Source organism: Oncorhynchus tshawytscha, linkage group LG08 (genome assembly GCF_018296145.1).
Source record: "Oncorhynchus tshawytscha isolate Ot180627B linkage group LG08, Otsh_v2.0, whole genome shotgun sequence".
Taxonomy (NCBI): Eukaryota; Metazoa; Chordata; class Actinopteri; order Salmoniformes; family Salmonidae; genus Oncorhynchus; species Oncorhynchus tshawytscha.
The window spans coordinates 68,671,115-68,693,206 of NC_056436.1; the positions used below are offsets into that span (position 1 = coordinate 68,671,115).

General features: G+C 45.9%; 1 protein-coding gene across 1 annotated transcript in view; it reads right to left on the reverse strand.

The window, feature by feature from the left end:
* Positions 1–22,092, reverse strand: part of LOC112256041 (fibroblast growth factor receptor-like 1) — a 56,140-nt gene that overhangs the window by 10,798 nt on the left and 23,250 nt on the right. The window contains exon 3 of the mRNA XM_024428982.2: positions 13,539–13,811. Coding sequence (XP_024284750.1) covers positions 13,539–13,811 — 273 coding nt within the window. The remainder of the gene's footprint in view (positions 1–13,538; positions 13,812–22,092) is intronic.

The window sequence follows — 22,092 nt, forward strand, 5'->3', positions numbered from 1 at the left end:
TCTGTGTCTCTCCTTGTTCAGCTTCATTTAATCTGAGACCAGAATGGATTCAATTCCATCAAACATCCTTTCATCTTTCTGTCTTTCATCCACTACTCACTAGCATGGATTCATGTGTCCATATGTGCTTTTGCTTTGAACTTGCAACATATTTGACTACAATGAATGAGGACAAAAACAAACATGTCCTAGGATGCCCGGGTGGGTCAGGTCACGGAGTTCTGTGGTTCTGTGTCACAAAAGCAGTAATCAGAATTAGATCATTGTCACGTCGGTGAAAACGTGATCAAAAGGGACGACTCTCTCCCTCACACGCATATTTCACTGTTCAGAAGTGTTAATGTGTCATCTCCAGTGTCAACTGTAGCACTGTAAACACTACTCACGCTACTCACTGTCAACAGCTTTTCGTCTCTCAACATGTTATAGACTCACAAACCTTAACTCACCGATAGTTCACGGGCCGTTAGAGAGACAAGAAACTGTGAGCCGTCTGGAAAATAAGTGTCAATCATTGTCCCTCAAGGCAACAGATGAGTTTGTGGTGGTAACTGTTGAGGCACTCTATTTCCAGGAGTATTATGAGTTTGGTGGCGGGAGGAGGAAACTGGGAGAGGAGTGTTCAGTTTTCACCACATGAGTCATGTATTAACACTGGTGGCAACTAACCCCCCTCTTTCCTTAACATGGCACAATCCAAAGTGTGCCTGCACTTCTGAGTAACTCCCCTGTGGCCGCAGCAGTGGTCTAGAGCTGGTCCTGCCATTGAAATTTTGATACAATTATCCATTTAGGTGTGGGAGGCGTGGGCTAAACTGCAACACATGTACCTCACAGCGGCAAACAAAGAACAAAAGGTCTGGGGCTGGAGCTGCTCCACCAGGCCCTCTAGAAAACCTTCAGCCCTAACTCACCGACCAACCATCAGACCGCGCCCGCCTCTCGTCTGACCACGGTCTCACAGTCTCCACCATAACGACAGACAGACAGTGGGGTGGGTGTCCGGAGACGCCGCTGTGAGCGCTGCTATAGGTGTGTTGCTGGAGAGACAAGGAACCCAAGCAGAGAGAACTCTCCAAGGAAAGAATGTCTGTCTCTCGCCTACCCTGTGTGGTTATTCAGAGTCAACATTGACACCGGGCATATATAGAACAGCAAGGTCATGCAAGCCAAGTAGACTCACCTGCCTAGTACCGATCTATGCATGACTGATCTTCTATTTCTGTTCCAGTATCAGTTCTGGGTCTGGTAGACTTCCTTTACCTCTTGTATTGGCATGGTATGTGACCCAGAAAAGGGGCAATAACTATTCCTGACTCCATCCCTTATGTACAACGGTTGAGGGAGAGCTACAGTCCTTTCCTTCTGAATTCCCAAGCGAAGCACTTGTGCTGCGCATTAACAATGTTGACTGCATGCGGCCTGGCCCTAAAACAGCAGAGTTACACAGCTGGGGAATGGTAGGGCTAGAGCTAGAGCCAGGGCTAGAGCCAGGGCTAGAGCCAGGGATATATACAGCCAGGCCCTTGGGCAGCAGTAATGGTGGTGTAGATGTGAGCTATTGGAGCACAGTGTGTGTGGGACACTGGGGATTAGGGGTGGGCTCACCAGAGGTTAAGGGTCAAGGTGTTCTCTCTCCTGAACTCTGACAGCTTCCAAATGTTTCATCCCCTGACAAAATAACGTGTACTGCTGTGGAGATAAAAAGAGGGAGACATTTTAAAGCCTTGTTTTAGCAGCAGCACATAAAGCAGCAGTACTCACCCAGCAGTGTGAGATTACAACCTGTGTTAATGATGTCGCCTGTCAGAATAGTATTGACGTATACACTGACTGTGACACTGACTGTGACACTGACTGTGACACTGACTGTGACACTGACTGTGACACTGACTGTGACTGTGACTGTTTTCAATGACTGCCGTCATTGAAAATAAGAATTTGTTCTTCACTGACTTGCCTGGTTAAATAAAGGTTAAAAAAAAAGGTTAAAAAAAATAAAAAGTTAAGTCGCAATTCAACGGTTAAGACACAAGGCGTATGTGGCAGGAACTCCAGACAATCACGGATTATAAAAGGGAAAGCCAGCCACATCACGGACACCGGCGCCTTGCGGACACCGACGCCTTGCTCCAGGATGAGCTAAACACCTTCTTCGCCTACTTCAACAAAAACAACATAGAGCCCCCGACGCTCATGAGGACTGTGTGCTCTCATTCTCCGTGGCCGATGTAAGTAATTTAAGCGTCCCAAGCCACATCCTCAGAGCATGTGCAGACCAGCTGACTGGAGTGTTTATGGACATATTCAAGCTCTCCCTATTGCAGTCTGTTGTTCCCACTTGCTCCAAGATATCCACCATTGTTCCTGAACCCAAGAAAGTGCAGGTAACTGAAATTACTATTAAATTACTGTCGGCCCATAGCATTTACTTCTGTCATCATGAGGGGCATTTTGAGAGGCTAGTTAAGGACCATATCACCTCCATACCTGACACCCTAGACCCACTACAATTCGCATATCGCCCCAACAGATCCACGGACTACGCAATCGCCATTACACTGTTCAATGGCCTATTTCCACCTGGACAAGATAAATACCTATGCTCAGCCTTCAACACCAATGTGCCCTCCAAGCTCATCACTAAGCTCAGTGCCCTGGGTCTGAACCTCTCCCTGTGCAACTGTGTCCTGATGGACCGACCCCAAGTGCTGAAGGTGGGCAACAACACCTCCACCACGCTGATCCACAACACGGGGGGCCCACAGGGGTGCGTGATCAGCCCCCTCCTGTACTCCATGTTCACTCATGACTGCGTGGCCATGCACATCTCCAACTTGGTCATCAAGTTTTCAGATGACACAACAGTGATAAACCAGATTACCAACAACAACGAGACAGCCTACAGGGAGGAGGTGTGGGCGAAAATAACCTCTCTTTCAACGTCAACAAAACGAAGGAGCCGATCGTGGACTACAGGAGACAGCAGAGGGAGCACGCTCCCATCCACATCGAAGTTCCTCAGCGTACACATCACTGACAAACTGAAATGGTTCAACCACACAGACAGTGTGGTGAAGAAAATGCAACCGCACCTCTTCAACCTCAGGAGGCTGAATAAATTTGGTTTGGCCCCCTAAGACCCTCACACACTTCAACAGATGCACAATTGAGAGCATCATGTCCGGTTGTATCACCCCCTGGTAAGGCAATTGAACTGTCCGCAACCGCATGGCTCTCCAAAGGGTGGTGCGGTCAGCCCAACGCATCATCAGGGGCCCACAGCCTGCCCTCCAGGACATCTACAGTTGTGGCCAAAGGTTTTGAGAATGACACAAATATTAATTTTCACAAAGTCTGCTGCCTCAGTTTGTATGATGGCAATTTGTATATAATCCAGAATGTTATGAAGAGTGACCAGATCAACTGCAATTAATTGCAAAGTCCCTCTTTGCCATGGAAATGAACTGAATCCCCCAAAAAATGTCCACTGAATTTCAGCCCTGCCACAAAAAGACCAGCTGACATCATGTCAGTGATTCTCTCGTTAACACAGTGTTGACGAGGACAAGGCTGGAGATCACTCTGTCATGCTGATTGAGTTTGAATAACAGACTGGAAGCTTCAAAAGGAGGGTGGTGCTTGGAATCATTGTTCTTCCTCTGTAAAACCATGGTTACCTGGAAGGAAACACATGCCATCATCATTGCTTTGCACAAAAAGGGCTTCACAGGCAAGGATATTGCTGCCAGTAAGATTGTACCTAAATCAACCATTTTATCAGATCATCGAGAACTTCAAGGAGAGCAGTTCAATTGTTGTGAAGAAGGCTTCAGGGCGCCCAAGAAAGTTCAGCAAGCGCCGGGACCGTCTCTCAAAGTTGATTCAGCTGTGGGATCGGGGCACCACCAGTACAGAGCTTGCTCAGGAATGGCAGCAGGCAGGTGTAAGTGCATCTGCACGCACAGTGAGGCGAATAATTTTGGAGGATGGTCTGGCATCAAGAAGGGCAGCAAAGTAGCTACTTCTCTCCAGGAAAAACATCAGGGACAGACTAATATTCTGCAAAAGGTACAGGGATTCGACTGCTGAGGACTGGGGTAAAGTCATTTTCTCTGATGAATCCCCTTTCTGATTGTTTGGTGCATCCGGAAAAAAGCTTGTCCGGAGTAGACAATGTGAGCGCTAGCATCAGTCCTGTGTCATGCTAACAGTAAAGCATCCTGAGCCCATTCATTTGTGGGGTTGCTTCTCAGCCAAAGGAATGGGCTCACTCACAATTTTGCCTAAGAACACAGCCATGAATAAAGAATGGTACCAACACATCCTCCGAGAGCAACTTCTTCCAACCATCCAGAAACAGTTTGGTGACAAACAATGTCTTTTCCATGATGGAGCACCTTGCCATAAGGCAAAAGTGATAACTAAATGGCTCGGGGAACAAAACAAATATTTTGGGTCCATGGCCAGGAAACTCCCCAGACCTTAATCCCATTGAGAACTTGTAGTCAATCCTCAAGAGGCGGGTGGACAAACAAACAAACACAAATTCTGACAAACTCCAAGCATTGATTATGCAATAATGGGCTGCCATCAGTCAGGATGTGGCCCAGAAGTTAATTGACAGCATGACAGGGCGGATAGCAGAGGTCTTGAACAAGAAGGGTCAACACTGCAAATATTGACTCTTTGCATAAACTTCATGTAATTGTCAATAAAAGCCTTTGACACTTATAAAATACTCATAATTATACTTCAGAATTCCATAGTAACAAAAATATCTAAAGACACTGAAGCAGCAAACTTTGTGCAAATTAATATTTGTGTCATTCTCAAAACTTTTGGCCACGACTGTACAGCACCCAGTGTTTACAGGAAGGGCAAGAAGATCCTCAAGGACCTCGTGGCAGAGCCTAGGCCTGTTCCCCCCATTACCATCTAGAAGGCGGAGACAGTACAGGTGCATCACAGCTGGGACCGAGAGACTGAAAAACAGCTCCTATTTCCAGGCCATCAGACTGTTAAAAAGTCATCACTAGCCGGCCTCCGCCCAGTACCCTGGCCGGAACTTAGTCACTGTTCTAGTCGGCTACCACCCGGTATTCTATCCTGCACCTTAGAGACTGCTGCCATATGTACACAGTCATTCAACACTTGTCACATACTGTTTTACCCATTGTATTTGTATATACTGTATTCTAGTCATGGCTTATCCTATTTAACTACTGCTGTACACACTTTTTATATTCATATAATGTCCATACTGTCTTTACACATCATTATATGTTGCTTGTTTGTATTTTTCTTAATTTTTTTATCTAGATTATGTGTGTATTGTTTATTTTCTATTGCTAGGTATTACTACAATGTTGGAGCTAGAGACCCAAGCATTTCGCTGCACCTGCGATAATATCTGCAAATCTGTGTTCAAGACCAATAAACTTTGATTTGAATAAAACAAACATGATTAATAATAATAAATATAACATGAATAAAACATACCACGCAGTCAAGAGCACATCTAATACCTATGGGGTAATTTTATCCTGCCACTATTGTGGGAAAAATATGTTTATATTTTGTTTACATTGATGTGTGTATGCAGACGAGCACAAAAAAAGGACTTCAGTGAGAATTGTGTTTTATGTGTTTAAGAAAAAGCTTTAAATGACTGCGACCTCAGTCAGTGTGTTGCAGACTTGCAACGGTCATTAAATAAAAAGGGATCGCAACATGAGGTTAGACTTGCCTCTGTCTGTGCTTGCTCTGAGGAGGGTTTGATAACATTAGAGACAAGTTGATGATGACTCCAGGTGATATTGAATGTCACTGAATACCTCTGTGTTGACTACCAACGTCTGTGGAGTTTCCCTGTCGTACTGCAGTCTGACATACAGTACCAATCAAAAGTTTGGACACACCTACTCATTCCAGGGTTTTTCTTTCATTTTACTAGGGATGCACGACATATCGGTGAACATATCGGAATTGGCCGATATTAGCTAAAAATGTCAAACATCGTTATCGGCCAATGTCTAGTTTAATGTTGATGTGCAAAACCGATGTCAAAGCTGACGTGCATACCTATATAACGTAGGTACATGATGTAATGGCGCCACATACAATTGTGAGCAGTCAACAAGTCGAGCAGTCATTTAAAAGAGTAAGAACATTTCAGCGAGACAACTCAAAGGCAAAATCCATTAAAACCAAGATAATGGAATTCCTTGCCCTTGACAATCAACCGTTTTGTCGTGGGTGATGTTGGCTTTTGCCGACTGGTTGAGCACGGTACACACTACCAAGTGCGCTATTTTTCAGATGTTGCCCCACCTGAGATACACAGTTATAGCATCACTGCTGTTAGCTTCACAACATACAGTTGAAGTAGGAAGTTTACACAGACTTAGGTTGGAGTCATTAAAACTAGTTTTTCAACCACTCCACAAATGTCTTGTTAATTAACAAACTATAGTTTTGGCAAGTCGGTGAGGACATCTACTTTGTGCAAAACACAAGTAATTTTTCCAACAATTGTTTACAGACAGATTATTTCACTTATAATTCACTGTATCACAATTCCAGTGGGTCAGAAGTTGATATACACTAAGTTCACTGTGCCTTTAAACAGCTTGGAAAATTCCAGAAAATGATGTCATGGCTTTAGAAGCTTCTGGCTTATTGACATCATTTGAGTCAATTGGAGGTGTACCTGTGGATGTATTTCAAGGCCTACCTTCAAACTCTGTGCCTCTTTGCTTGACATCATGGGAAAATCAAAATAAATCAGACCTCAGAAAACAATTCTAGACCTCCACAAGTCTGGTTCATCCTTGGGAACAATTTCTGAAGGTACCACATTCATCTGTACAAACAATAGTACGCAAGTATAAACACCATGGGACCACGCAGCCGTCATACCGCTCAGGAAGGAGACGCATTCTGTCTCCTAGAGATGAACGTACTTTGGTGCAAAATGTGCAAATCAATCCCAGAACAACAGCAAAGGACCTTGTGAAGATGCTGGAAGAATAAGTTACAAAAGTATCTATATCCACAGTAAAACGAGTCCTATATCGACATAACCTGAAAGGCCTCTCAGCAAGGAAGAAGCGACTGCTCCAAAACCGCCATAAAAAAGCCAGACTACGGTTTGTAACTGCACATGGGGACAAAGATCATACTTTTTGGAGAAATGTCCTCTGGTCTGATGAAACAAAAATAGGACTGTTTGGCCATAATGACCATTGTTATGTTTGGAGGAAAAAGGGGGAGGCTTGCAAGCCAAAGAACACCACCCCAACTGTGAAGCACAGGGGTGGCAGCATCATGTTGTGGGGGTGCTTTGCTGCAAGAGGGACTAGTGCACTTCACAAAATAGATGGCATCATGAGGTGGGAAAATTATGTGGATATATTGAAGCAACATCTCAAGACATCAGTCAGGAAGGTAAAGCTTGGTCGCAAATGGGTGTTCCAAATGGACAATGACCCCAAGCATACTTCCAAAGTTGTGGCAAAATGGCTTAAGGACAACAAAGTCAAGGTATTGGAAAGGCCATCACAAAGCCCTGACCTCAATCCTATAGAAAATTTGTGGGCAGGCCTGCAAAAAAGTGTGCGAGCAAGGAGGCATACAAACCTGACTCAGTTACACCACCCCTGTCAGGAGGAATGGGACAAAATTCGTCCAACTTATTGTGGGAAGCTTGTGGAAGGCTACCCGAAACGTTTGACCCAAGTTAAACAATTTAAAAGCAATGATACCAAATACTAATTGAGTGCATGTACACTTCTGACCCACTGGGAATGTGATGAAAGAAATAAAAGCTGAAATAAATCATTCTCTCTATTATTATTCTGTCATTTCACATTCTTAAAATAAAAGTGGTGATCCTAACTGATCTAAGACAGGGAATTTTTACTTGGATTAAATGTCAGGAATTGTGAAAACTGAGTTTAAATGTATTTGGCTAAGGTGTATGTAAACTTCAACTGTACATACTATGGAATGCAGTTTGGGTCTTTGCGTATCAAAAAAGATACAGTAGCACTGTCAAAGCTGTACAAAAAAGTCAGCAAACAAGCAAACACTGGCCACGAATACTGCGTTGGTAATAAAGCATCATTTTTTCAACCGCAACTTCTGGGGTAGCTAGCTTTAGCTTGGTACCTAGCTAGCACCAATACAACCAGCCTGACAACCAGCCTACCACAACTTATTTGATATTTAGCTAGCTTTAGCCTAGCTAGCACCAATACAACTAGTCGTTTTTCTGTGTTTTTGGGGAAGAACATTGTTTGCATCAAATCCATCAGCTAGCTAACTTTTTTACTGTCCAGAGCTTGGGGAAGGGCAGGTGCGTGAGACAACTTTACCAGCATCATAGCGATACGTATCGATTAATCGTTGTGACATATGAAATACAAGTGATAGTGTAATCAATGTGTAATAACTACATAAAACATGTATGAACACATTAAATTATTATGTGATGTGCAGTCATATTCAGCTCCTGATTGGTCAACAAGCTTATTTGACACGTCAAATAGTGTTATTTGACGTGTATCTTTTTTGACATGAAAAGACCCAAACGGCTTTCCACAGCCAGCGAGCTTCATCTGGCTAGTGAGGCTCTACTGGAACGGGTTGTGTTGTGAAGCTAGCCACAATAAGGATTAGGCACAATAGTGGAATTTGCGGTTTGCCTTCAAAATAAACGTATGTCATTGACAGTGATGCAAATGCATACAAATAGTAGAATTTCCATACTTTTATTTTGAAGGCTAACCGCAAAGTCCACTATTGTGGCTAATTCTTATTGTGGCTAGCTTCACATAGATGGGTCCGACCACCATTAATCAAATAAGAACTGTCTTATAAATTAGGGTTATTTATATGATGACACCGAGCTATATAGTTAGCTAGCTAACTATAGTTACTGAAACAGATTGTCGTTTGCTATGTTTTTGGGGAATTTTTTTTTTTGCATCCATGAGTTGGCTAGCTTTTTTTTATGACCAGCACTGTAGGTGCGCGAGACAACTTTACTAGCATCATAGCATACGCATTGATGAATCTTTGTGACATATGAAATACGAGTGATAGTGTAATCAATGTGTAATAACTACGTAAATGTGTATGAACGTGTTAAATTATTATGTGACGTGCAGTCATATTCAGGTCCTGATTGGTCAACAAGCTTATTTGACATGTCAAATAGTGTTATTTGATGTGTATCTTTTTTGGCACGCAAAGACCCAAACGGCGTTCCATAGCAATCCTAGTTGAGAATGAAATGACTGAACAGATGAACAACAAATCAAAAGCAAGTCAGTTAAAACAAAGCAAGTCAGTTAAATAAATAGGTTTTGATGGTAATGTTTATGGTTATGTTTTATTGGTAGTTGGGACATACGTAAATTATTATCTCCGCATGTGGGGTTCCCACCGTGAAGCATGGAGGAGGTGGTGTGATGGTGCTTTGCTGGTGACACTGTCTGTGATTTATTTAGAATTCAAGGCACACTTAACCAGCATGGCTACCACAGCATTCTGCAGCGATACACCATCCATCTGGTTTGCGCAGAGTGGGACTATAATTTGTTTTTCAACAGGACAATGACCTAACACACCTCTAGGCTATTTAAAGGCTATTTGACCAAGAAGGAGAGTGATTGGAGTGCTGCATCAGATGACCTGGCCTCCACAATTACCCGACCTCAACCCAATTGAGGTGGTTTGGGATGAGTTGGACCGCAGAGTGAAGGAAAAGCAGCCAACAAGTACTCCGCATATATGGGAACTCCTTCAAGACGGTTGAAAAAGCATTCCAGGTGAAGCTGGTTGAGGGAATGCCAAGAGTGTGCAAAGCTGTCATCAAGGCAAAGGGTGGCTACTTTGAAGAATCTCAAATATAAAATATATTTTGATTAGTTTCACACAATTCTTTGGAGACACACCGGCTCGTACTGTACATCTGCATAGCGTTTCTGCTGCAGGGGAGGACCTGAGTGGATCAAGTCATGGGCCTCGGAGGGGTCACTAGAGATATTTATACCCTGTTTAAACTTAATCCAACAGATGCAATTTGGCAACATCACATCCTCTGCTTTGTCTTACATACTCACAACCAGTATAAGCCATCATCAGCCCCTTCATAAATGGCCCTGAGTCCCTGTACTTCTACATATAGTTTACCTCTGAGTTCAGCCTTGTGCACACCTGTTGCGTCAAACTGTATGCGTTCTGGCAGAAGTCCATTCATTTCATTGGCCGGCAATCTGCACCGCTGCGACTCATCAGCTGGACTAGGTTGCGGTGGGTGGCACTGTGTCGTGTGCGTTGGGCTTTTCCAACTTGTGCGATGCTTTGCCATGAGGTATCAGACACGGAAGTAGACAAACCACAGAAGAAATTGCTAATATGTAGCGTGATTCTTTTTGTTGTGATGCGGCACATGGATTGTGAAGACCACGTAAAATGTACTGTAGGGCAATGTAATGATGCAACCTGTGTGCATTCAGCGTTGTAGCCCTTGTTTTGTTCAAGGGCTGTTTTGAGGCCATTGTTAATTAATGACTTCAGTAAGACTTCAGCACAGTCCCAGGGGGAGCCAGGGCACTATAACTCAGTTCCACATTACTCCCTCCCAGGGACCAAACAGGAAAGCAGCATGCTACCTTCACTCCCCATGCAGAGAGGCTAGAGGGATGAGGGAGGCTAGAGGGAGGGAGGAGGGAGGCCCTGCTCAGAGCTCCAACATGATGAGGTGGACACAGGGGACGAGGTCCACAGAGGTTGACCAGGGCCAGTTCAACCATCTCAGTCATTAACTGAGTCATTAACCCTCCATCCTCCACACACACACACAGGGCAAAAAAGTATTTAGTCAGCCACCAATTGTGCAAGTTCTCCCACTTAAAAAGATGAGAGAGGCCTGTAATTTTCATCATAGGTACGCTTCAGCTATGACAGACAAAATTAGAAAAAAAAATCCAGAAAATCACATTGTAGGATTTTTTATGAATTTATTTGCAAATTATGGTCGAAAATAAGTTTTTGGTCAACAACAAAAGTTTCTCAATACTTTGTTATATACCCTTTGTTGGCAATGACAGAGGTCAAATGTTTTCTGTAAGTCTTCACAAGGTTTTCACACACTGATGCTGGTATTTTGGCCCATTCCTCCATGCAGATCTCCTCTAGAGCAGTGATGTTTTGGGGCTGTTGCTGGGCAACACGGACTTTCAACTCCCTCCAAAGATTTTCTATGGGGTTGAGATCTGGAGACTGGCTAGGCCACTCCAGGACCTTGAAATGCTTCTTACGAAGCCACTCCCTCGTTGCCCGGGCGGTGTGTTTGGGATCATTGTCATGCTGAAAGACCCAGCCACGTTTCATCTTCAATGCCCTTGCTGATGGAAGGAGGTTTTCACTCAAAATCTCACGATACATGGCCCCATTCATTCTTTCCTTTACACAGATCAGTCGTCCTGGTCCCTTTGCAGAAAAACAGCCCCAAAGCATGATGTTTCCACCCCCATGCTTCATACACGGTAGGTATGGTGTTCTTTGGATGCAACTCAGCATTCTTTGTCCTCCAAACACAACGAGTTGAGTTTTTACCAAAAAGTTATATTTTGGTTTCATCTGAAAATATGACATTCTCCCAATCTTCTTCTGGATCATCCAAATGCTCTCAAGCAAACTTCAGACGGGCCTGGACATGTACTGGCTTAAGCAGGGGGACACGTCTGGCACTGCAGGATTTGAGATCCCCCCGTGTGGTTCTGTGATTTTTGCTCACCGTTCTTGTGATCATTTTGACCCCATGGGGTGAGATCTTGCGTGGAGCCCCAGATCGAGGGAGATTATCAGTGGTCTTGTATGTCTTCCATTTCCTAATAATTGCTCCCACAGTTGATTTCTTCAAATCAAGCTGCTTACCTATTGCAGATTCAGTCTTCCCAGCCTGGTGCAGGTCTACAATTTTGTTTCTGGTGTCCTTTGACAGCTCTTTGTTCTTGGCCATAGTGGAGTTTGGAGTGTGACTGTTTGAGGTTGTGGACAGGTGTCTTTTATACTGATAACAAGTTCAAACAGGTGCCATTAATAATACAGGTAACGAGTGGAGGACAGAGGAGCCTCTTAAAGAAGAAGTTACAGGTCTGTGAGAGCCAGAAATCTTGCTTGTTTGAAGGTGACCAAATACTTATTTTCCACCATAATTTGCAAATAAATTCATTAAAAACCCTCAATGTGATTTTCTGGATTTTTTTCCTTCATTTTGTCTGTCATAGTTGAAGTGTACCTATGATGAACATTACAGGCCTCTCTCATCTTTTTAAGTGGGAGAACTTGCACAATTGGTGGCTGACTAAATACTTTTTTGCCCCACTGTTGCGTTGTACACACACACACACACACACACACACACACACACACACACACACACACACACACACACACACACACACACACACACACACACACACACACACACACACACACACACACACACACACACACACACACACACACACACACGCTGCTATCCTTATCTGTGCTCGTGCCGCTCGTCACAACTCCTCACACAGAGCCTTTCATCATCACTGGACCAGAGCAGATTTATAGTGATGCAAGCTTCAGGACGTCTAGTGGTGCAGGTCATCTAGTGGTGCAGGCAACAGGTCATCTAGTGGTGCAGGCAACAGGTCATCTAGTGGTGCAGGCAACAGGTCATCTAGTGGTGCAGGCAACAGGTCATCTAGTGGTGCAGGCAACAGGTCATCTAGTGGTGCAGGTCATCTAGTGGTGCAGATCATCTAGTGTTACAGGTCATCCATCTAGTGTTACAGGTCATCCATCTAGTGTTACAGGTCATCCATCTAGTGGTGCAGGTCATCTAGTGGTGCAGGTCATCTAGTGGTGCAGGTCATCTAGTGGTGCAGGTCATCTAGTGTTGCAGGTCATCTAGTGTTACAGGTCATCTAGTGGTGCACCTCCCACAACCCTCTACACCCTGAGGCCCCACCCCCTCCAATCACCTTCCAGAGTTCACTCTTTTACCACACAACCTCACACACTGACACACACGCCATATACTCCCTCACTGAATTTGTTTTTAAATTAATTTCTCATTGTGTCAGAGGGGGGTGAAACCCCCAACAGTGCATATAAAATAAGGAACACTGGATGAAGTTACCGGCACTAGAAACAAGTACCTGGGTGCAGTGTGACAGGAGAAGCACGTAAAGAAGCCTCTCTTTGTTCTCTTGAGGTTTGATATGAAACCTGACAGAGAAGCTGCTGGGGTTCTGTAATGTTCTCCTGAGGTTTGATATGAAACCTGACAGAGAAGCTGCTGGGGTTCTGTAATGTTCTCCTGAGGTTTGATATGAAAGGAGTTAAAGGAGTTGAAGATAATTGGAACATAAAGCATGAAGTGTGTATGTAATATTTTTATTTACAGTATGTGTATGCAGTACTAGGGTGTGCACTGACTGTGGATGAAGTCAGTCCCTCCCTGGCCTTACCCATGACAATGAGGGTGTAGTTGAGAGTGATACTTCCGAAGCCGTTGGTGACGCGGCACATGTAAACCCCCGCGTCCCCCAGCTCCACCTCTTTGATCTTCAGGCTCTTTTTTAGCACCCGGTAGCGGCTCCAGCCCGGGTGGACGTTACGCCCATCCTTCACCCACAGCACCAGGGGAGGAGGGTCACCCTCTACGGGGCACGCAAGCCGCACCGTCCGCCCCAGCCTGGCCTTCTGACGCTCCTCCACCTGACGACTCACCCACGGTGGACCTGGAAGGAGCAGAGAGAGATGGGCAGAGTACGGTCATTGTTCAGTTCCACAAAATATTTTTTTCTCTACAGCTTTCCTTTCTAAATATAAACCCTGTGTCATATTGGATCCACTGGGCTTCTGCCTCTGCATTGCTTGCTCTTTGGGGTTTTAGGCTGAGTATCTGTAAAGCACTTTGTCAACAGCTGATGTAAAAAATTCCTTTTTAAAATACATTTGATTGATTGGCTGATTGTGATTATACTCCACAACAACTTGATCAAACAAACTTAATCATATACCTATCAGTTTACAGCTAATACTTTTTTGACTTATTCATCAGTTATTTGCCAGACCTGGGCATCTGGTAAAGACATAGTAAAGTTCTGCTCATGGGTATTATACAGTAGCCTGCAGTGGACAGGATCCATGGTTGAATCATGCTCCATTTGCTATGAAGCTGGACAAGCTGCTCTATTCATACATTGGGGATTGTTTGAGTTTATTTTATTTTTAGAGGGACAGTGCACATGAATCAACGTTTCATAGCATAGTTTCCTTTCATATTTCACACAACTTTTCATTCCATTTCCATGTTATTGTATCAATGGGCCTTGTGTATTTGCTGGCTAAGTCATTTATATCAACTGAATATAATTCCACCATTCAAGAATAGCCAGTACTGTACACGTCATTTGCAGCTTAATTCAAAACACATAAAGATGTTTTACTGACTCCGTCTATCACATGAAACATTTTATTCATTCTGTTGCCGCTGGCAACACAGGGTCAACTGACCTTGGGTCAACTGGGTCAACTGGCCGGTGAGCCAGACGAACCATGGAAAATAAAATGGAATTACAAAGGCAGACCAAAGACCTGCTTCCCCCTAACTAACACTGGCCTGCCGTGTCTGTCTGATTCTGAGGGGGGCCCTGTGTCACCTCTCCACACCACAATCTGTACGTGTCCAGGCCCACAAACACAGATAGGCCCTGTGTGAGAAGGCCTGTATAGAACTGGGTCAGGCTACCCCAAGGGAACATTCCAATCAGCAAAACAAACCAACTTGGGTCCACCCAAAGTCCACTCAAAAACATAACCCTTCTCAAGAAGAGCGAGGGGCAACTTCGGGGAAGTTGGGAATTTCTTGCCTTCTTTCGGTACGGTCCTTGCGTGCACAACGTTCTTTTCATCCTGTTCGTTCAGCGCTCTGAGACTCCCATGAGAGCTCCGGGGTCCATTTCCTCTGGCCCTCCTGCGCTGCCTCAGAACTGGAGCCCGGTTATGTGTGTGTTGGACGGCAGTGCTCATTCATGCCTGGTACTGTCACATCCTGTAGCTGTACCAGCAGCTGCTGTGAGAACTGCCAAGATTCTGGAAATTGAAAAATGATTTCTCTCTCTCTCCCTTTCTCTCTCTCTCTCTGCACTACACATCTCTGTGGAGGAGTGAAGTGTTTTCACCTGGAGTCTACTGGTTGCCATCCAGGAAAGTGCCAGAAGAAAAAGCAGCAGAAAAAAGTAAAGATTGTTTTGGAGACGGAATTAAATTACAGCACATTCCAGAATGTTAGACCGAGACGGTTTCACGGCACCAAGTATGGAATCAAAATTCCCTTGTCTCCACGAATAGAACAAAAGGTTGACCATAAAGACCTATTTCAGCAGGTTTGAATGTTAACACAGCATTCTGTCATAAACAAATCATTACATTGACCACTAATTCACCTTACTGGGAAAATGGCAAGATATGACTTAGTATTGTTAGTTGAAATATTGAAACAGCCTGGCAATATATGGGTGGCCTCATTGAAACAGCCTGGCTGCCAATAAATCAGGCAGCACCAGATGAGAGTGAGACCAAGAGGCTGAAGTAAAGAGCCTTCCTTCTCCCCGATCTGATCCAAGAGCTTTGCTCACAATCACACATAACCGGGGAGAGGTGGAATAAAATACAGAAGAGGAGGAGGAGAGTAGAGAGAGTCTGTCAGTCAGTCTGGTTGGACACACACACACACACACACACACACACACACACACACACACACACACACACACACACACACACACACACACACACACACACACACACACACACACACACACACACACACACACACACACACACACACACACACACACACACACACACACACACACTGCTGCTGCTGCTAAAACCACCTGTTGAGAAACCCTGCGGTAGGAGATGTAGTCTTGTTGAGATGCTCCAGCTGGACTGAGACAGAGAGGTACCTGACTGACCATTGGCTCTATAGAGGCAGCTCTTTCCTAGACCCCTGCTCTTAGACCCATGCTCCTAGGCCCATGCTCCTCGGCCCATGCTCCTCGGCCCATGCTCCTCGGCCCATGCTCCTCGGCCCATGCTCCTCGGCCCATGCTCCCCGGCCCATGCTCCCGGCCCATGCTCCTAGGCCCATGCTCCTAGGCCCATGCTCCTAGGCCCATGCTCCTCGACCCATGCTCCTAGGCCCATGCTCCTAGGCCCATGCTCCTCGACCCATGCTCCTAGGCCCATGCTCCTAGGCCCATGCTCCTCGACCCATGCTCCTAGACCCATGCTCCTAGGCCCATGCTCCTCGACCCATGCTCCTAGACCCATGCTCCTAGACCCATGCTCCTCGACCCATGCTCCTCGACCCATGCTCCTCGACCCATGCTCCTAGCTAGACCCATGCTCCTAGCTAGACCCATGCTCCTAGCTAGACCCATGCTCCTAGCTAGACCCATGCTCCTAGCTAGACCCATGCTCCTAGCTAGACCCATGCTCCTAGCTAGACCCATCCTCCTAGCTAGACCCATGCTCCTAGCTAGACCCATGCTCCTAGCTAGACCCATGCTCCTAGCTAGACCCATGCTCCTAGACCCATGCTCCTAGCTCCTAGACCCATGCTCCTAGCTAGACCCATGCTCCTAGCTAGACCCATGCTCCTAGCGACCCATGCTCCTCGACCCATGCTCCTAGACCCATGCTCCTAGACCCATGCTCCTAGACCCATGCTCCTAGACCCATGCTCCACGACCCATGCTCCACGACCCATGCTCCACGACCCATGCTCCTAGACCCATGCTCCTAGACCCATGCTCCTAGACCCATGCTCCTAGACCCATGCTCCTAGACCCATGCTCCTAGACCCATGCTCCTAGACCCATGCTCCTAGCCCATGCTCCAGCTCTGGAAACAACAAACAGCCTTCCTCCTCCCTATTGAAGCGTAATGAACACCCTGCCTGGTTGATCCCACCACGTCCTACACCTGCCTTCTGAACCCTGCAGTGTGTTCTCTGTCCAACAATGACAGGGAGGGCCAAGTGTGGTAGAAATGGGGAGTGACACACACACACACACACACACACAGGTGCACAATCATACATACACAGACACACACACACACACAGATGTATAGCAGCATTGATCTGAAATTAATGTCAGCCTTTTTTCCCAATTTGTCTTGTTAAGTTTGAATGTCTTCCCCATTCAGTGTTTTTTTAAATCCAAGTTGCTGTTGAGCTGAGAGTGATACTCCATCAGCAGACGGGACATCCTGACAGACAGACCTCCCAGTGCCACAACCTACAGCAAACAACATTCCTACTTCCACCATTAGGAATGAAGGCCTATGAATCATATTGATCCAGACAGGTAACGACATCAACAAAGAGGAAAGACATGACGTCCTCAGTGCAGTGGTGAAGCTGTTACTGGTCTGGTTGTCAGAGGGATTTCAGTGCAGTGGTGAAGCTGTTACTGGTCTGGTTGTCAGAGGGATTTCAGTGCAGTGGTGAAGCTGTTACTGGTCTGGTTGTCAGAGGGATTTCAGTGCAGTGGTGAAGCTGTTACTGGTCTGGTTGTCAGAGGGATTTCAGTGCAGTGGTGAAGCTGTTACTGGTCTGGTTGTCAGAGGGATTTCAGTGCAGTGGTGAAGCTGTTACTGGTCTGGTTGTCAGAGGGATTTCAGTGCAGTGGTGAAGCTGTTACTGGGCTGGTTGTCAGAGGGATTTCAGTGCAGCAGAATCCAAAACAGCTGGAACCAGCCAAGACATTTAATCTGTGTAAGACAGAAGGAGGTCGCCTAACCTATGGATAACCAGGGATCACTTTAAATCTCCACTGTGCTTGTACTCTCGTGGCCCACTCTGTTTTAGACATTTTGATAGGGGTTTTTGATTTCAGGGAGGATTTATGGGAAAGGGAGGCCGCCCCCGAGCCGCAGCCCCAGAGGAGCTTTGAAGCTGGGGCGGCCTCACCAGAGTCAGGAGGAAGGAGCTGGGCTGGTGTCATACGGAGAGCTTCAAACAGACCTCGACAGCGCTCTGCCTGGATAAATTATTATGGTTAAGGAAGTAGCAGGGCTTTGAGATGAGTGGGAGAGATAGAGAGAAACAGAGAAAGAGAGAGAGAGCGAGAGAGTGAGAGCTAGAGAGAGCAAGAGAGGCAGGAGAGAGGGAGAGACAGAGAGAGAGAGATTGGAAGGAAGATATTGGAGGAACCTACTTGTTGCTGTGAGTAGAGTAGAATGGACACATGCAGATCGCCACATGCTCATCGCGAAGGACTACTGAACATGTGTCCTTCAGACTAGAACAAGGGAGAGCACTGCAATAACTTCCATCAAAGACAGCTCATCAAAAGATCATGTTGAAAGAAGCTCTTCTGGAGTGGTGTCCAGACAGGCTGGTGGACGATACCATTACAGCTGGATTCATAAGAAGAGACATCGCAAGTATATGAGCAGCTTTCAACGGCAAGCGAGGAGAGAAGTCAAACACCACAGTGCTGATACAATGTTATCAGGCAGAAGATAGGCAGCCTTTAAACGAGTTCCTGCCAAGGTGCCATCCATCTTGAGTTTGATCTCTTCTCATTCAGAGAGCAACCCTGCTCATCTCTGTGCCCATATCCTGGCATGGGGGGGGGCTAGGCAGAGGCCTAATGTAATGTTTGCCTTCACTGATAGGACGGTTAGACCAAACAGAGCCAGGTCTCGATCTAGTGTGTGGAAATCAGGTTCCAGATCACCGGTGAGAGATTACACCGTTGGCCTGATGTGTGACATGGTAATGTATAGGAAAATGAGTCAAAGACAACAATAAGAGGGCTTGGTCAACAGAGCTAGGTAAACAATCCCCCCATCTACCTCTGGTTCACCCCGGTGTCTGTCACTCCCACTCCTCAATCAAACACCCAGTCAGTCAACTCCTCATTTAGTAGTCATTCCTGCATGCAGGCCTGCTACCTTCATATCTAATAACTTTGGCCCATTACTTAGGCAAATTCTTGGTCAGGCTATTTATAATGGTAGGGTCCCATCTCTTCTTCCCATTCCTCACTCTGATCCCTTTCTCAGTTGAGTGACATCTACCTGAATACTCCCTACATCCTGAAAACCCTCATCCTTGTGTCTTCTGCCTTCCCTTAAATCTTGTTTATGTCTATAAAAGGGGTCCCCCGTCCTCTCCTGTGCTGTCCCAGGTCCAACTGTTAGTCTATAGAGGAGCAGCTAGGTACTAATCCATCCTGTCATCCTAGGAGCCACACAACACTTCATCAATTACACTGAACAAAAATATAAACGCAACATGCAACAATTTCAAAGATTTTACTGATTTTATGGTCCATATAAGGAAATCAAGTCCATTTAAATCAATTCATTAGGCCCTAATCTATAGATTTCAAATGACCGTGAATACAGATATGCATCTATTGGTCACAGATACCTTAAAAATAAAGTAGAGGCGTGGATCAGAAAACCAGACAGTATTTGCCTCATGCAGCGCAACACATCTCCTTCGCATAGAGTTGATCGTGCTGTTGATTGTAGCCTGTGGAATGTTGTCCCACTCCTCTTCAATGGCTTTGCAAAGTTGCTGGATATTGGCGGGAACTGGAACACGCTGTCGTACACATCAATCCACAGCATCCGAAACATGCTCAATGGGTGACATGTCTAGTGAGTATGCAGGCCATGGAAGAACTGTGTACAGATCCTTACGACATGGGGCTGTATCATGCTGAAACTTGAGGTGATGGTGGCGGATGAATGGCAGGACAATGGGCCTCAGGATCTCGTCACGGTATCTCTGTGCATTCCAATTGTCATCGATAAAAATGAAATTGTGTTCTTGGTCCATAGCTTATACCACCCATACCATAACCCCACACCACCATGGGGCACTCTGTTCACAACATTGACATCAGCAAACCGCTCACCCACATGACGCCATACACACAGTCTGCCATCTGTCCAGTACAGTTGAAACCGGGTTTCATCCGTGAAGAGCACACTTCTCCAGCCTGCCAGTGGCTATCGAAGGTGAGCATTTGTCCACTGAAGTCGGTTACAACGCTGAACTGCAGTCAGGTCACGACCCTGGTGAGGACGACGAGCATGCAGATGAGCTTCCCTGAGACAGTTTTTGGCAGTTGGTGCAGAAATGATTTGGTTGTGCAAACCCACAGTTTCATCAGCTGTTCAGGTGGCTGGTCTCAGACGATCCCGCAGGTGAAAAAGCCAGATGTTGAGGTCCTGGGCTGACGTGGTTACATGTGGTCTAGGGTTGTGAGGCCAGTTGGACATATCGCCAAATTCTCTAAAACCACTTTGGAGGTGGCTTATGGTAGAGAAATGAACATTCAATTATCTGGCAACAGCTCTGGTGGACATTCCTGCAGTCAGCATGCCAATGTCACACTTGAAACATCTGTGGCATTGTGTTGTGTGACAAAACGGCACATTTTAGAGTGGCCTTTTATTACCCCAGGCACAAGGTGCACCTTTGTAATGATCATGCTGTTTAATAAGCTTCTTGATATACCACACATGTCAGGTGGATGGATTGTCTAGGCAAAAGGAGAAATGCTCACTAACAGGAATGTAAATACATTTGTGCCCAACATTTTAGAGCAATAAGCTTTTTGTGCATATGGAACATTTCTGTGATCTTTTATTTCAGCTAATGAAACATGGGACCAACACTTTACATGTGGCGTTTATGCTTTTGTTCAGTGTAACTCTGCACATCCAAGACATCATCTCAATCCCATGATGATTTCATGGGCAGGTCACTTCAGCGTTATTTTACTCAGTCTTTTCCAACACTCCACCTAGAGGTGTTTTGAGACAAGCTGGAGTTGACTATAGTGCTACAACCGTGGCTGTAAATGGACAGTAGAGTGTGTGTCTGTCATTACGCTGGCTTTCCTTGGTTCCCTCTTCGTCCATCTCACCCCACTAGAGCCCATCCAACCCTCCAGCTGTCTCTCAGACAGACACCATAGAACTCAGTCTTGGAATCTTGGAAGAACACTCGCTCCCCTACCTTCATAGAAAAACACACAGAAACCTGGTCATTCCTTAAATTCAGACCATTTTACATTTCTGGAGGGTGACATCGAGTGTCTGCCTCTTTTTAGCTCTGGCATGTTGGAGCAAATGCTATGCCCGCTCCACCTCCACCATGGCAGAAGCTGGCAAGGGCACAAGGCCTGATCTGTTCGCCCTGACATCAGGCCCATGTGCGGAGGTGGGTGGGTGATTGTGTAGTATGGGCATGGGGGCAATGATGTACCCACCTCTGACTCCCCTCTCCATACCACCGGTCCTAACACACTCACTGGAGCAGATATAAATGTCCTTCTCTCCTTTCAGCGTGAATGGAATTCATGTGAGTCAGAGGAGGGAGTGATGGGGACTGGGCGCTCTATCTACACACTCTGTCTGAAGCCTGGAGGCTCAGGTTCCATAGTTGTGTTGTTTCCTATCAGATCTGGGCACAATGTTATGAAGGTAAGAGGACCCAACCCACAGCCCTGGCCTGTAGTCACCCAGTGGAGGTGGTATGGGACTACATGTATCTGTTCACACACAGGGTAGACCACCAGCATCTCAGACCACAGGGAAGGGCAACACTGCGCCAATTTTGCCCTCATAAACAGAGCCACAGCTCCACAGGGATTCTGGGTAATGTTGTAGAACGCCGGCCCCATCAGAAGTAATGAGCACCTGCTTATTAAACACAACCCTTTGTGTCAACAGTCCACACCGACAGACAGCTAGGGTCTCATGCCAGGCTCCTAATCCTGGTTTGGCTCTGGCTCGACAGTATTTAATGTTTACATGTTCAGCTGTGTCTCACAGACACAGCTTGCTACCGCTGAGGCTGCTGGTCTGTCTGTCACTGCGTGATGTGCGTGCCAGAGCAGACTAGGTAGAGAGGGGAGGGCAGGGCAGGGAGGGAGGGAGGGCAAGGCAGGGAGGGAGGGAGGGCAGGGTAGCTTGGAT